This window comes from Canis lupus, chromosome 9 (assembly GCF_048164855.1).
Source record: "Canis lupus baileyi chromosome 9, mCanLup2.hap1, whole genome shotgun sequence".
Classification (NCBI taxonomy): Eukaryota; Metazoa; Chordata; class Mammalia; order Carnivora; family Canidae; genus Canis; species Canis lupus.
The window spans coordinates 25,323,448-25,341,013 of NC_132846.1; the positions used below are offsets into that span (position 1 = coordinate 25,323,448).

The 17,566-nt window shown below is 32.5% G+C and overlaps 1 protein-coding gene across 3 annotated transcripts in view; it reads right to left on the reverse strand.

Moving 5' to 3' along the window:
• The window catches only part of MDGA2 (MAM domain containing glycosylphosphatidylinositol anchor 2), a 784,495-nt gene that overhangs the window by 15,729 nt on the left and 751,200 nt on the right, over nucleotides 1-17,566 (reverse strand). For all 3 annotated transcript variants that reach the window (XR_012036556.1, XR_012036555.1, XM_072838458.1), the window contains exon 15: nucleotides 6,503-6,633. Coding sequence is in view for 1 of the 3 variants with exons in the window: in XM_072838458.1 (XP_072694559.1) it covers nucleotides 6,503-6,633 (131 nt within the window). In the remaining 2 variants the exon portion in view is untranslated. The remainder of the gene's footprint in view (nucleotides 1-6,502; nucleotides 6,634-17,566) is intronic.

Genomic DNA, 17,566 nt, shown 5'->3' on the forward strand with positions numbered 1-17,566 from the left:
TTGATTGACAATTTCTTACATATATTATAGTGCTTTAAAGCTTATGGATACATATGTCAGTATAGATGTATATAAATGATGCTATTAAAGGCTGTGTTCCAAAATACTGTGTTCTCAGTAAGGAAGGAAGAGCTCCATGCAACACTAATGAGTGAAAGACAGGGAGTCAAAGAATACGATGCACTTCTGATGATGTGACTTCAATGTTAATGATGCCTTCTGCAAATGTTCACAGCATATTTTCTTCAAGACAAGAGATATATTGCTTCTGATTATTGCTGCTAAGGCAAGCACAAAGTCTAAGAATGCAGTTTGAAAACTGACAGAGTACATCACTTGCAAAAATTCCAGGATACAAATAAAGTCCAAAATAGCTATTAACATTGGAAAATGTTTCCAGTGGTACTTTGGGAGCTACTGCTATGTCTATATAATGGCCCTGGAATTTGGCTCAGAATGCCAGATATATATCTACATGTTATGTGTTATGTAGTAAGGAGGACAATATATTCCAGATCATTATCATTATTAGCTAGATAAGCATGAAGGCAGCACAATGTAATAAGAGAACTAAAATCTCTTTTCAATCCCTATTTAATGTTAAGGATTTATGTGATTTAAGATAAACGTCAAAATGTCTCAAAATCATTTTGAAATCTTTAAATGAGGGCATAAGAGTAGAAGATATCCAGAATTCCTTTCACCTATAACAAGAAAACATAAAGACTGTATTTTATGTTTTCAGAAAGTCTCTATATTTTCCCCCTGGAAAGCATTTGGAATATACTATGAAAAGAATTAAAGCATTAAAGAGGATGGTTAAATATTTTTCTTGGTGTAACATAAATTATAAACAACATTCTAAGATAACGCTGTATCAATTTTACTTTTTTGGAGATTTTGCTGTAATCCTCCCAAATCCTGCAAAATATATTTTCATCACAAGCACTGATGATACTAAATTAATTCTTGACAAAGAGCCCCAAAGGGAATTTCAGTAGGATAAAACTTCTATTTACCCTGAAAAGTACTACATAATTTTATTTTCATCTAAGCAAACTAATTGGACACATTCAAACAAAGTGGTTGTTTTTTAAAGGGTTTATAAATCAAAATAATTTAAACGCATGCAACTCCAAACAAATAAAACAACCTAAGTGTCAGTGCCGCAGAGGCTCAAAATCACTTATATTTCATTTAAAATTCCAAGAGGTATGGGATATCCTTTCCACTTGAATTAAAAACATTCTACAATGCCACAAAGCTACATTTGAGTAATATTAAAACTTCTCAGAACTTAATTTATATGTTAATATATTCTGTACAGTTTTGACTGTGCTTTCCTGGTAGGCATCACATACCAAAGCAAGTATTTCTGAAAAGCTTGACAGTTTACAAATGATTTTTGAGTAAAAAATGCTTTGTCTGAAAAAAAGTTCAAAACAATGAAAAACTCAAAACCAAACAGAATAAAAGCAAAATATGGGGTAGACTGATGTAGTTGTGTTTCATGTCTCCTTCAAAAATCAAGACTAATGACACAATAGTCATAACACTTTAGTCAACAGACCTAAGACCTTTAGTCAACAGACCTAGAATTATGTCAGAGAATAAAAGAACGTAGAAATCCAAAATAAGAATATGATTTTATGTATCTTATTTTTGACTGGTAATTTAAATAGCTTTACAATGCTTCATTAAAAACTGCTATTCTTAAAACAAACAAACAAACTACTACTCTTCATTTGCTTCCAGCCAAGACAGATTTAATAGGAACTCAATCTATCTCCTCATCAGAAAAAGACAAATAACTGGATAAAATATATAAAACAATAAACATTAGGTAATGAAGAACAATGATCAATGAGTGATAGGAATCAAACAAAGTGAGCCCTATGACTGCCCTATATAGAACTGATAAATCATGGTGCAAGCAGAAAGATAGAGCTTGGTAGAAAATCTCAGTTGAGATAGAGCAGAGAGTCTAAGGACTCCAAGGCAGCTAGAGTGTGCAGGGTAAAATACAAGCAAGGACAGAGTTCAGAGATCTGCAGAGAGTCTCCCTCGAGTATTAAGCAAGGTAGTGATCAGAACGTGGATGTGCAGTAACCACCCAACAATTGGGAAAGAACCAGAGGGATGCATTTAAGGTAACAGTACCCAGCTCACCCGGACTTGGAAAACCTCATAATTCATGGGGCATTGGACAGAGTACTCAAAAGACTCTTGCCTTGGTAGTGAGAAATAATTAGCCATATATTAAACACCACTTCAGTCTCTCCTAACAAATCTTAAAAGCAAGACCAAAAATGATCAAACTCTCCAAATAACTTAACTACATTCCAAACAAGCTCAAGAATATTTTTAGAAGTATAAAAATATCCAAGTGTTTTGTAAAACTATAAGGATTTTAGCTATCAAAGTAAAATTCCAATGTCTAACACCCAATCAGATTACCAGACATGAAAAAAAGCAGAAAAATGATTTGTAATGAGGAGGAAAAAAAACAGTCAAAATCCACCAAGAGCTGACACAGATGTTAGCATTAGTACACAGTGACATTAAAACACCTACAATGGTCTGGGTTTCATATACTCAAAACATTAACCAAAGATGTGGGAAATATTTTTTCAAAGACTCAAGCTGAACTTGTAGAGGTGAAACATATAATTGTTGAGATAGAAAATACACCGAATATGACTGAAGACAGATTAGACATTGCAGAAGAAATGATTAGTGAATGTGAGGACAAAATGGAAACTATACAAAGGGAAAGGCAAATAAAAATATATTTAAAAACACTAAAAAAGCATCCATGAGTTGTGTAATACTACATATGTGCACATAAATAAGGAGTCTTATATAAATACATAAGGTGTTGGATTAGAGTCTTAAAGGAGAGGAGGAGGAACAAAAATATTTGAAGAAATATTAGCCAGACAATGCTTAAATTTTATAGAAACTATAAACTCACAGATCTGAGATCAATAAACCACAAACACATTAAAAATGAAGAAAACTACCTAAAAGCATGTCACAGTTAAATTGTTCAAAACCAGTGATAAAGAGAAAATCATTTTTTTTATAAAGAGAAAATCTTAAAAGCAACTAGTCACATTACATATAGGATAAATAAGAGTTTGAGCAGATTTATTCTTAGAAACAATGCAAACAAAAAGGCAGCAGAGCCTCTTTAAAGTCCAAAAGGAAAAACTAGAATATTATACTCAGAGGAAATATCTTTCAAAAAATGAAGATGAAATGGACTTTTTCAGAAGTACAAAAGGTGAAAAGAATTTATGTTTAGCAGACCCACACTACAATAAATGTTAAAAGAAGTCCTTCAGGCAAAATAAAATTGATACTAGATGGAAATATGCATCTACAAAAAGGAACAAAAAGTACCAGAAATGTTAACTACTTTGAGCACCAACTATGCAAACACAGTCCGATTTCTCAGTTGGAATGAGGAGAAGATTATAGAGAAGAGAGTTCTCCAACGTTTGGACTATTGTGAAAAAAGCTTTATTCATTTGAACATTATTGAACATCTGCTTTAAACATTCTTATAGATCTCTTTTTGTGAATTTAATATGTAAATTCTCAAGGCTGCAGAAAATTGGTTGTCATTTGTAGTGAGTTGTAAAAATGTTCTACTCTGAATTTACACTGACCACATCTTTCCTGATAACAAAAGACTAATTCATGTCTTGAAATCCTTTCTCTAAATCAATAATTCTGGTAACAAGATGCAGTGGAGTAAGATGGGTCAAATCACAAAGCAAAACAATTCCTTTCTCTCAGATTGCAATCTCAAACTGGGGCTGACCCTGCCTCTCATTTCTTTCCCTATGAAACTCCCCTCATTGCTTATATTCAGGGGGGCATTTCCTCTGGATTCTCCATGCTGTTACATCCTGAGTGAAGAAACATTCCCTTGCAAGAACAACAACAACAAAAAACAAAATAAAACAAAATTCATACTTTCTCTAATATGAACAATTATAGAATAAAATAACTATTTGCATATATATGACAATTTAATATCTATCTGTAGGTTATTTTATTAAATCTGAGTAGTTAATCTTTTAAAAGATTTTACCTACTTATTAGAGAGAGAAAGAGAGAGAAAAATAGAACATAAGCAGTAGGGAGAGAGGGCAGAGGGAGAAACAAACTCCCCATAGAGTGGGGAACCCGACATGGGGCTCCATCCTAGGACCCTGGGATCATGACCTGAGCTGCAGGCAGAAGCTTAAGTGACTGAGCCACCCAGATACCCCTAGAGTAGTGAATAATCTTAGTTAAGATGCTGGTTTTCCTGATTTCCTAACTACCTCACACAGATCTCTCAAAGGTAGGCACTCTCTGTAATGACTAGCCCACTGGACTCAACTTGCTTCTTATTTGAGTATCACTGTCTTTAAACTCTGTGGGCATCAAACTTTCCCAAATCTCCTTCCTTTTAACTCTAAAACATACTAAAAAATAATACTTAGGATTGAGGTCTTCTCCCACAGTTGATATTACTAGGTAGTGTTCTGCATGGTTCCATCATTTAATCACTGTTCACATATGTCCACCTTCCCTTGGAAATATCAACCACTCCCATATTTCTAGGTACCACAGACAATCCGTTGACTCACAAATGTGTATGTCCCCAAAGCTTCAGATAAACGTGTACAGCAACCTGCACACTTTTAAAAGGCTACTTCATAGGCATTTTTATTAACATGTCTAAAATAGAAGCAACCATATTCATCCCTGAAGCTTGTCTCTTTTCCTTTTTTTTGTTATTTAAGGTAATGTGTAGCACAAGCATTACCCAAGACTCCTAAGTTAGAAACTTCTTAGTCATTTATGGCTGCTTCCCAAATTCCCAACATAAAATTGTTCTGCTAGCTTTCACACCTAAGTATATCTAGAAATCATCCCTTTTTTTTATACCACTTCCCCAATTTGTCCCTTCAACATCTTTTATGTGAATTTTACAGGTCGTAATTGGTTTGCCAACCTAGTTTTGCCTCTTTGAACCAGCAACATGACTGCTATACCAGGTAATCCCCAGAGTAAAATCTTCTAGTGACCCCCCCATTACCCAAGCTCCATAGATTCCTTAACCTCCAATAACATCAGTCTTATTTATCTTTATGTATCAAAGTCCAGAAAAGTTTTTCTGCTTCCCTGACAAATTGTATGGTATACAATGTCAACGTCTCTCTCTGTTCACTCTGAACTCTGCTGCAATACTAATGTTAGCTTTTTCTCTGCTTTGCAATCCCTCTCCCTGGTTCAGCCTTCAGTTCATACAGTAAGTTTTTCTTGACTTTCTTCCATACTCTTCTTGTTGGTTGGGTGTGCTCACAGAACCTTGTACATACCTCCATTACTGCAATTTTTATAGTATGAGATGTAAGTGTTTACATGTATATTTCTACTAACCTGAGGTAAACAATCATTTTTAGATCTTCAACCTAGCAGTGTTCCTGGCACACAGGAGTAGCTCAAAAAGTATTTATTGAACTGTTCATTATGATAATAAAGAAGTGCTCAATAGTGAAATTGAAAGTGCTCAATTATTAAACCGATGTCTATGGCAATAAAGGAGTATCCTGAAGGAAACATTAATATAACTATTCTCTTACTTATTGTATATATATTAGACGTATACGTTTATGTTAGTGAGGCAGTCACATAGGAAGCAAAAATATCTCTTGAAGTACTTTGAAGAAATCACTGATCTGAAACAAACACTCAAGGTGAGTACATAAAATACATGTATTATATATAGTTATTAAAATCACTAAACTAAAAAAAAAAAAGAAAAAAAAATAAAATCACTAAACTACATTATTTTCTTCACTGAAACTGTTTTGTGAAATACTATCTCAAGCCATAATGGCCATTTTTATAGTCATTGAAATGTCTATCATATATTTTCAGCTAACTTTCTTAATTCAATTAAGCCTTATTTCTCTAAGTAAGCTTACTTCTCTTTCAAAATAAAGAAAAATAGCTTCTTCAAAGTTCTCTGACTTTGATAATCAAAGTGATAAATTACTAAAACTACTAAAACGGCATTATCTCAAAGAGACACATTTTGTTAAAGTATGTAAAATTCCATCAAGTAAAATTCAAACAGATTAATTGAGAATTGACTATCCAGCTTCCATTATTATAAGAACCTGTGTTATTTATCTTCAGGAAACAAAATATACACATGTGATTTTATAGAAATGGATTATACTTTCTCCAGGCAAACCATTTGGATTTTGAAAGACTATTATTCAAACATGTTATTTGCTAGGTATTAATAAAAAGGGGGCATTTTCTCTGTAAAAACAGCTTTTAGAACTAAAGAAAAACTTAATACTGTCGTTTTTGTGATGCTCATATCACAGAATTTCTGAATGTTCATATCCCAAAGTTTACTCAAGGTATGCCTTTAAAATTATGCTCATGTGCAGCAGTCTCTTCACAGAAATGATGGTTCTTTTCTTACCTGAAATGAAGTAATTGGATATATATTAACATGAGCCTCATTCCACCGTTGACCTTTATTCCCACTTGAAGACCACAGTGGATTCTCTATCGTTGTTTGCCCTTTCAAACGCAGATAAACATTTAGAACACCTAAAAATAACAATGACATTTTATTTTGTATATTTATTTTTGTTTCACATTTGTTCCTCCTTGACCTAACACTTGTAAACTGTTAACAATAAAATTCCTCAGAACACTAGTCTTTCCTCCTTTCTTCATTCCTAATCTTGCTTTTATGACATTTGGTAGGCCTCTAAAGACTATTGTGTCCTAATCCCTTGAATCTGTGGTGTTATTTTATATGATAAAAGCAGCTTTGCAAATGTGAGCAAATTAAGGATCTTAAAATGGGTAAATTACTCTAGATTATCTTGGTCGGTCTTAAATGTAATCCCATATATCTTTATAAGATGAAGGCAAGGAGATTTGATACAGGAGAGAAGAAGGTCTTGTGAACGAAAAAGAAGATACTACGTGGCTGGTTTTGAAGATGGAAGAAGAAGCCACAAGCCAAACAGAGGCAGGCTCTATAAGCTAGGGATTATTCTCCCCTAGAGCTTTTAGAGGAACTAGCCCTGTTGACACCTTGATTTTTAGCTCCATGATATTCGTTTTGGATTTCTGTCTTCTGGAACTGTAAGATAGTGCATTTGTCTTGTTTTAAGCCATATAGTTTATGGTAACTTCTTTGTTATGGCTGTAACAGATGTGTATGTACTGAGTGACTTGCACAAAGTCTGACTCTTATTGCCTTGTCTTATATTACCAATTATAATCTCTTTTTCAGTTTACTTTTCATCCAAGTCTCATTTTCTTCTAAAAGAATTATTTGAAGATAAAATAAGAATAAGCTCGCTACATGATTTGATATATTTCTTTCAACAGTTTCATGTTCTGCACATAGTAAAAATAGTAGTGGTGCTGATGATACTAATAAAACACACTATATGTTAAACACTTACTCCAGATAAGGAATTAATCCTCTCCACAATCCTATGAAGTACAACTATAGAGAAAACTTAGAGTGGTTATTTGATCAGTTCCTACAGTAAGTAAATAGCAGAGGCAAAATTTGAACCCACAGATTAGAGTCTGATATATTGATCACTAAGCAATCAGTATTTTGATACACTTAAACAGTTTTATTGAGATATAAGTTACATGCAATAAAATTCTCTCTTTTTAAATGTACAGCTCAATAACTTTTGATTGATATGTATTGTAGTGTAAGCGCCACTCCATCAAGATATGGAATATTTCCATCTTCCCAAAAAGCTCCCTCACTTTCCTTTGCAGTTAATCTTCGTAGCCCTTGTTCCTCTGCCAGGCAACTACTGACAAGACTTTCTTGACTAACTAATGATTTTTGCCTTTTCTAGAATTTCATATTACTGAAATTACGCAGTAAGCATATTTTTGTGTGCCTCGCTACTTTTCTTCAACGTAACTTCTGTTATATTTATCTATGTTATTGCGTTTGTCTTCTAATTTTAGTTCATTTATTGTTACTATAGTTTTTGATATGTTTGGAATTATGTATATCATCTTATTTGTTCTCCACTTGTCCCTTGTTTTTTTTTTTTTTTTTTTTTTTTTTTTTTTTTTAGTCCTTTGCAGCTCCTTCCCTTCTTTCTTTTCAGTTGATATTATTTTATTTTTTTAGGTTTCAATTTATTTCTTCTACTGATTTTTAAATCTTCCTTTTAAATTGTGTTTTAGTGTTGTTTCAGAGCTACAAAAGGTACTCATAACTTTCGTAGTCTAATTATTTCAATATTTTATTCTTCATGCTCAAAATTCATCCATTTTACCTCCCTTACTTGTTTTACTATTACATTCCTCCTTTCATTTCAAAGTTCATACTTTATACTCTATATCTTACTTCACACATGTAATAACCTAACAATAGTATAATTAATTTACTTATCCTTTTTCTATTTTTTTTAATATATTTTTTTCAATTTTTATTTATTTATGATAGTCACAGAGAGAGAGAGAGAGAGAGGCAGAGACATAGGCCGAGGGAGAAGCAGGCTCCATACACCGGGAGCCCGATGTGGGATTCGATCCCGGGTCTCCAGGATCGCGCCCTGGGCCAAAGGCAGGCGCCAAACCGCTGCGCCACCCAGGGATCCCTCCTTTTTCTATTTTTAATAGTAATTGTATCTTTTACCTTTGTTTGAATTGTAAACCTCACCTTACTGTGAATAGTCAGATGTAGTTTATGTAAATCATAAGAACATAGTTTTTAAATTTTCCACTTATTTACCATTTTTTTTTAAAGATTTTATTTACTTATTTGGCAGAGAGAGAGAGAGAGAGTGCATGCAAAGCAACCAGGGGGGATAGGAGAAACAAACACCCCAATGTGGGACTCTATCCCAGGACCCTGGGATCATGACTTGAACCAAAGGCAGATGCTCAACTGACTGAGCCACCCAGGAACCCCTTATTTACTATTTCTGACAGTCTTTTTTCTATCTGTAGATCTGAGTTAAAATCTAGCACCACTTCCCTTTGGCCTGAAGGACATCCTTTAGTACTTGTAGTAGTGGTGATCTGCTGGAGATAAAGTTTCTCAGATATGTTTATATAAAAACAACTTCATTTCACTCCAATGTTTTTGTGAGATTTTAAGTTCTGCCACTTTTTTTCCCCGAGTACTTTAAGGTGGTTCTATTTTCTTCTGTATAGCACAGTTTCTAATGTGAAGTCAGCTATCATTTTATCTTTGTTCCCTTGTATGTTTTTCTTTCTCCCTCAGGTTGCTTTTGAGCATTTTCCCTTATTTTACTTTTGCAGTAATTTGATTATAATGAGCCTAAATACAGTTCTCTTCATATTCATCTTTATGTAGAGTTTGCTGAACTTCTTTTGGCTTTTCCTTTATTTCTGCCTCATCCCTTTCCTCTACTTTTCAGACTCCAATTATATATATATATATATATATATATATATATATATATATATATATATATATAAAGGTTTTCCCTTGTGTCATCCCTTTCCTTTCCTTTTCAGAGGAAAGGAAAATGCATATTATGTCATATACATTCATAATATATGTGGCATAATATAATATAAGGCATATATATATATATATATTAGGCAATTTAAGATTCTTCTACCAGTCACCGGAGGCTGTGTTCATTATTCTTCAATCTTTCTCCTTCATTTCTCAGGTTGGAAAATTTTGTCTGTCTTCAAGTTGATTAGCTTTTCTTTTCTTTCTGCGGTGTTGTTTAAGCTCCTCCAGTGAATTTTTTATGTCTTATCTACTACTTTCCAGTATAATTCTTATTTAGCTCTTTTGTATAGTTACTCTTTCCCTGCTAGACCTACCTGTCCAATCATTAAGACTATTTCCTGTGAATCTTTTAACATATTCACTCAAATGTCATTGAACATATTTGTTGGACCTTTTTATAGTTTTTATTTTCTAAGTATAATGTTTGGCCCTCTTCAGGTTCATTTCTATGGAGTGGTTTTTACTTTTTAAGTTACTTTGGATTACATTTCTTGTTTATTTGTATATCTAATCATTTTCATTGAATAATGGGCATTGTGAATATCACGTTATAGAGCCTTAGGTTTATAATATTTCTCAGAAGGCAGTTTTGTTTCAGCAGACCATTGAATTACTGACTCATAATGTCAAATTTGCATAGATAGGCTTGGTTTACAGTAACAATACTGATCTGTTGAAAGCCCAAATTGTTGCTCTAAACCCCTTAACTCTATGAGAATCAACCTCCAAATCTGTCTCTACTGTGGATCTTGTTGGGGCTTAGATTTTGTTTTTTTAAGGAAAGGTATAGAGAGGTCAGTTCTCCAGGGAATCATCTTAACTACTAAGGGAGAGCCTGTCTGGTTTTTTCATGTGTCAGAGGCCATTAAGATATCTCCTCACCCTAAAATAGCTTAAACTTCAATATTCCCTACTGCTCTTCTCCCAGGACTCTTTGGCCTTCCCATCTCTGTTCTATTGCCAAGTCCATAAAAGCTTCTAGGTTGCCATACCATAAACCTTGGGTTTTATGAGTCTTATATAAGTACAGAATAGCCTTCAGACAAAGAGTTACATGGAACCCCACATATACTTCTAGAGTCAACTCTGCACACTTCCCTTCTTTTATTCTGATTCACAGATTCTAACTACTTCAGCTGCCCAGAACTCTCATCTCTACCTCCTGAACTCAGTAACACTTTCATGTTATGCTTGAGTTCCAGACTCTATGTTAGGGCCAGGAAATTGTTCTCAGGCAAAGAAATGGCTCCTGTAGAAATGATCTCATTAGTTTCTTTTTTCCCCATAGATCTCAGGCTTGCCCTGCCTATTCCATTTTCTGAAAACCATTACTTAATCTATTTCACCCATTTTAATAGTTGTTTATGGTAACTCTTTATCTGGAGCCAGTGACTTCAAGATACTTTCATTTTGATAAGTTTTACAAATAGTCATTTTCTTCTTAAAATCTATATCTATTTTCCATATAATATATACATTGGTTTATGTGAATATTGCACACAAACACTGCAAAGCAGAAAAGACAATATAAAAATCACCATTAAATTGATCTCTTAGAGGGAGCCTCCTTAATATTTTGGTGTATATTGCTTCAGTTGTTTTTTTTTTTAATATATATCTATCTATATGTGTACAATTACATTATAGTTTTTCTTTCAGATTTTTAGATAAATTTTGTTTAATTCTTTATACATAAGCACACATATTCATATTATGCAAAAATCCATCAATATGAATACCTACTTTTTAAACAAGAACCTCTGCATTCCTTACATCATAGTTGTCACAGCTGGATGACTTTGGTTTAGTATTTTAATCTCTCTGCTTCAATTTCCTCATCATGTAAGTAATGATAATAATAACTAGCATAAGCTTTTGTTGAGAATTAAAATGACTTAAAGCATTTAAACTATATTACGTTTCATACAGTCTTCACTATGTTTTACTATTATCTTCAAGATAGTCAAATAATATTTCTCTAGTTCTCTATTGATAGAGTAGATTGTATTAGTACGCTTCTTAATGTTGAACTGCGACTATATTACAGGAATAAGTTTTAGTTGGTAGTGGACTACCACTCTTTTATTATGATTTTTTCCTTTTGTTAGTATTATATTTAAGAATAATGCATGCATATGTATACATGATGTTCCACAGCTTTGTTTTTTATTTTATCTTGTCACATGTTCATGTTTGCTCCAGAATCTACTATTTGTTTTTTCCCCTTCAATGTAAAAAAGAATCTCAGGCTTGTCCTCCATAGTACTGATTTTAATTTCCATTGTATGGATTCTGTTCTTTTGTTTCCAATGTCATCTTTTGTTGGCTATTATAATTTATGATGTTACATTCCTTTCTGATCTCATAAAGCTCTCCTTTATTTCTGTCTTTTATTCAGTTCATTTTTAAAAATTCATCCACTGTTATGTCATTGTGATTTTTTATTGTTTAATAAAGTTCATGTTCTTATGAATATACTGAAATCTATAAAGCATATACAGGACAAATTGTACTTTCACTTGAATTGTAAGTCTTTTTCAACAATATGTGTTTCCTTTACTATATGCATATTAGCTTTGTTTTTTTCTGTGGAATCTTCATTGGAGCTTTATTTTCTCAATCTCTCTCATTCTCTCTCTCTTATTTTAATCCTCTTTATTCATTCTTAAACCCCCCCAAAATTTATGGAGCTTATTTTATCTCCACAGGATAGGTGTGGATTTTGTTTGCTTCTCCTGTAAGATCTAAAGCAGCAGAGCCAGTTAATGTGAGATACACTACTACATCAAGATTCAGCAATCTGAGAATAATGGAAAGGCACTTATGTCTTTGTGCTATTTAAGAATTGAATTTGGGGGACTATCCCACTGTGCTCAGTAATCCCTTGTGGCAAAAAGTAGCTTTCTGAATCCATCTATTTTCCTTTTTAGATACTCAATGAGGCTCAATTTTTCTTGTTCATTGGTACTGGTACCTTGTACACCAGAAAGGCAACCTTGTGCCAAAAGGAAAAGACACTGCAGAACATATTTCTGTGTGATGTAACTGAATTCTAATTTTTAACATAAATCCACAACAAGGAGGGATTACAAGGAAATCAAGCTGAAATAAAAAAATAAATTGTGTTAAACATTAAATTAAGTTATAATACTTTTTGAATTTCTTAGTTGTCATTGGACTTACAAAGTGGGTATATAACATACACCTTTAGGAATTATTTGAAGAAACAGTCTATATGTGCATTAGATAGAAAAGGGGCTCCTCATCTCTTCCATGGCCTCTGTCTGCTATAGCCTACAGCTGTATTAGTGATAACTGATTGGGTTAAGCTGTAGTATTCTCTACTGATCTCTTAGCTAATTGAACTGCTTTTACAGAAAGAAAAATATCATTTATCTTTTTTTTAAATTACTTAAATGTAACACCTAACTTCTCTTTCTAATAGAAGGCCTTCAATATCTTGCATAGAAAGAATCAAGGATGTACTCTCTAAGCTATTAGGGCAGTTCAAGTTTTTCCATACTTTAAAAGTTACCAGTAGATGTGAGGTAAATGTAAATGTGAGGTGCTAATGTAAATATATGGAAATGAATGAATTACCATTTTATGTTTAAGTCTTATTTCTCTTGAGTAGCGTGACCAGTTATTTTGATTCAAGTGACAGGAATCAGTCCTATCATTGGATCAATACTTGGAAATTTATGTCAAATGTTAATAAAATAACATTCTTTTTTAGATTTATTTGTTGTAATTAACATTCTTTTTTAGATTTATTTGTTGTAATTAGACAAAAAAAGTAACATGTACTGTAAGTCTTTCAGAATTTACTTAAAGAAATACATACTTTAACAAAATTTACACATTTATATATATATAAAACTTATCATTATTATACCAATAGTGATAAGTTATTGTATCAGGATCAAATACATATTTTCTCAGGGAATATGCTTTCCTTGTGATCATGTTTATATTTTTAATTAATATTTTTACCTATATAATAAAAATTCAAACTTGAATTATTTCAATTTATGTTTACTGAATAAATATTATGTGAAAAATATTTGTTCTAGATCTAAAGAAGCCAGGTCTGAATTATCTCAGATTTGAATTTGGTTTTGAATAGATTATATGAGCTACGGTCAATTGTGGCTAGATTTTATTTTACTTTTTTTAAAATATTTTATTTATTTATTCATGAGAGAGAGACAGACAGAGAGAGAGCAACAGACACAGGCAGAAGAAGAAGCAGGCTCCATGCAGGGAGCCCAACGTGGGACTGGATCCCGGGTCTCCAGGATCACACCCTGGGCTGAAGGCAGCACTAAACCGCTGAGCCATCTGGGCTGCCCCAGATTTTATTTTAAAAGGCAAGCATTACTTATTTAAAAAGACACTAAAAGTATAACTGAGTAATATAAATTCTTTAAAATATATTATAATTTAAGCATCATATTCTAATGCACATAGTCTTAATTATACTCCATTATCCAAATCAATGAATCCAAACTATTGATTCACTGGTTTATTTTAGACAACAGCAATATTAGTAGATAAATAATTTTAGGACTTTTTTCAAGCAAGTTTCAGTTTTTTAAGTTTACAAAAGAGAATTCAGTGACAATAGTTATCTAAACTTATGTTCAGGTCATCTAGGTCAATGAAATTAGAACTTGTGAAACAGAATAAAGCAATTCAAGAGAAGTTAGATTCAGCAAAGCTGATTCAGCACATTATTATACTATTATAGTACGAAAATTCCAAAGTGAATATGATGGATTGTGTTAATACCCTTTAAAAGTAATTTTAAGCCCTTAGAGGCACTGTGTTTATGCTTGAGTAGGCACCAGGTATCAAAAGGTAAGAATTTAATCATCCCCAAGGATTTTCAAATGCTACCTAGTTCCAAGATACAAGTTTGAAGTTGCTAAGCAAAATTTAACTGTCTTTTTCTTCTCTTTGGTTCCTCAATTCTCATCTTTTGATCACCACCCCTTCTAAAGTCAGGTGCAAGAGCTCGAGAACTGACCTCACATTAAGGACTATGGTCAGAAAGGCTAAATGACCTAAGTGTTGTATTATTTCATGAACATTGACCAACGTTTTGGAGTTATTTATGGCATTGTGAAATAGAATGATTCTTATTTTGATACTATTTCATAGAAATTACTGTGTAAATATAATTTGCATAAATGCTATCTATAATTATTATTACCTAGTTCTCTTCTCTAAGTCATTATCATAATTTTACTTTTAACTATTTACTAAAAATATGTATTTTATATGTTTTATATAAACAACTGAAATATATGTGCATACATATTTCCTACAGCTACTTGAAATTACTGAGTTCATAGAAATTAATTTGTAATTTGGTTTACTCTAAGGCCTAGGGATCACTTGCATATAAATCACATTTTTATTTTAATCAGTAATATAGACATTAATTCGTGTTTCACATTTCATGGAAGATGAGGATGTGCCACAATCATCTAGCTTCAGGCAAGAGCCATGTATATTGATAGGTAATTGTTAGTATCATTTGTTTTATACACACAGACAAAAGTGGGAAATTATAAAATCATTTTCTACTTGAATATAAATGGCTGCAAGCATCTACTATTATTTTTTTCAATATATAATTGCAATGATATCTTAAAAAAAATGTCAGTTCATTTTCTCCAGTCATCACCATGCCTCTTTGTATCCAGTTGAATCTCTACATTAGTGTCCAATAAATTTTCCTCAAACATAGCCTTCATCAGGCTTTCTATTTCTCTGATATGTATCACATCCCTTATGTAGACCCTGACGCTCTGGCTATACCACTTCCCCTTCTCTATGGTAAGACCATTATTCTCCATTCCAACATGTGGCTTCTTTTCTTACATCCTGTAACCTTTGCCTTCAGCAGAATACTTGTTACGATGGTTTACATTTTTTCTCTTCCATAGAAACTTTATTTTAACTTTGCTTTCAGTGTCCTTTCCCTTGTTCACCCACAGCACAGGCTTGTCATGTATTTTGATGAATATTACTTTCTGATTTTTATTTTATTCAGTAATTTATTATCCTAAATGTGATGACAAACTATTTGAAGGATAAGGACCTTTCACTACAATTATTTCTTATTTTCTATAGAACTCTATATACTACTAGGCACATAGCATGTGCAATTCATTCTGTTGAACAAAAATGAGTAAATTCAAGATTGAAGGGTAAAAATACTCATCACAATAAATCTATACTTTCAGTGAAGTTAGTTTAAAAAGTTTGGTACATTGAGTGAGAAACAAAAGCAAGTCAACCCATTTACTTACTATCAATTCAACTGATGAAATATTATTTTTTATTTATTACACTAAGAATTAGACTTGTATATTTTGAAACACCAGTCATTCTCAGTCATATCATTAATTTTATTTAAACATTTCAGTTTCTACTACACATTGTTTGAGAAATAAATAGGAGGAGAATAAATTTAGGGGTTGTTGGTGGTTCAAAACACAGACTTAAAAGATAAGTGCACTAGATATTACATACAGTCTTATTAGACAGTCTGTTGACAAGTGTGTGTAATAACACATTTTAATTACAAGTGGTTATAAATCAGAGTTCCGTTCTATCTAACCCCACTTGAAAAAATATGTCTTAATTCAAGAAAACAATTTAATCAATGAATGTCTTCCACCTACAGCATTATTCTCACACTGATTGACCTTGGCATTATTAGTATTATATACAAATAGAATTTTACTGAAAACAAGCTCAAACTCTCTTTCCTATCATGTTTAACTCCAAGTGGAAAAAAAAAGTGAGCTAATTTCCTATTTGAGGAACATACTTGAGATAAAAGCAAGCATCTTTATTTTTTACTCAAACAGAAGAAATATGGTCTTTAACCAAAATGAGAATAAAAATCAGACTTCTAGGATCATGCAAAAGATTGTCACCATTGTCCTTCTTATCTTGTATAAAACCACTGAAATCTCCATTTTAAAAACTTTGCCAGCACTGAGAGAGTTTTTAATCCACTCTCGCTAAAAGGTAAATAAGATATCTTATTAAAAGAAATTTAATTAGAGGTTAATTCCAGATTTGTTAAATTCTATTTCTGTATTCTCTTAGTCAATCACAAAATGAAATATCTGGACCATGATACTGCAACCCAAAACATGAACTGTAATGTATTATGGCCTGTCAGTATATAAAATTTTTATTTGAACCCGTTTTATATCTTTCTAAAAGTACCGAGTGAAGACATTTCCCATTATACTACTAAGGGTACTTTTATAAACATAAATTTCTCTTTGAATTAGTCATTAAGAAATATGTGACACTTTTGCTTTCCTCTGTGCTTTAGTTGCCAGAACACTTAGATTCAAATTCAAGCTAACCGAATGATTTATTTTTTCCCCCAACATATTCTATAAAGTCTTGGTGAAATGATCTGTTTCCAATCTGCACCAATACTTTTAATTCCCTTGCTTTGTTATTTTTCTAGCACACTCATAAGCTTAAATATCTAGTTTATATTATTTCTTAAAAAATCTATTGAGCATTAGTTGTTTCAGAGGGTCAAATAGAAAACAATCATCATTACTGCTCTCGGGGGCTTACAGTCTCTCAGAGGTCAGAGTGACAAATATGATAGAGATGGGCACCAGCTGTCATAGGAACAAAAGGAGTAAGAGTATGGGGGAAAATTTCAGCATCTGTCCTTGAGTTAGCTTTTGAAAGAAGAATGTGAGTTACTTAGGTGATTTAAGAAGGGCAAAAGTATTTATTCTGTCATCTGATTTAAAATAATATTCATTTGCTTAATAAATATTTATATAGTGGGCAAATAAATATTTACATTCGCAGGGCACCATGTAATGGGGAGAGGCCTAATTTCATGTAGTTCAGCAGAACAAGGATAGACCCTAGAAAAGGGTCCCAGATACAAGACAGCCCATTTGGAGAACTTCCTGACTAGCTGGTATAGACTATGCA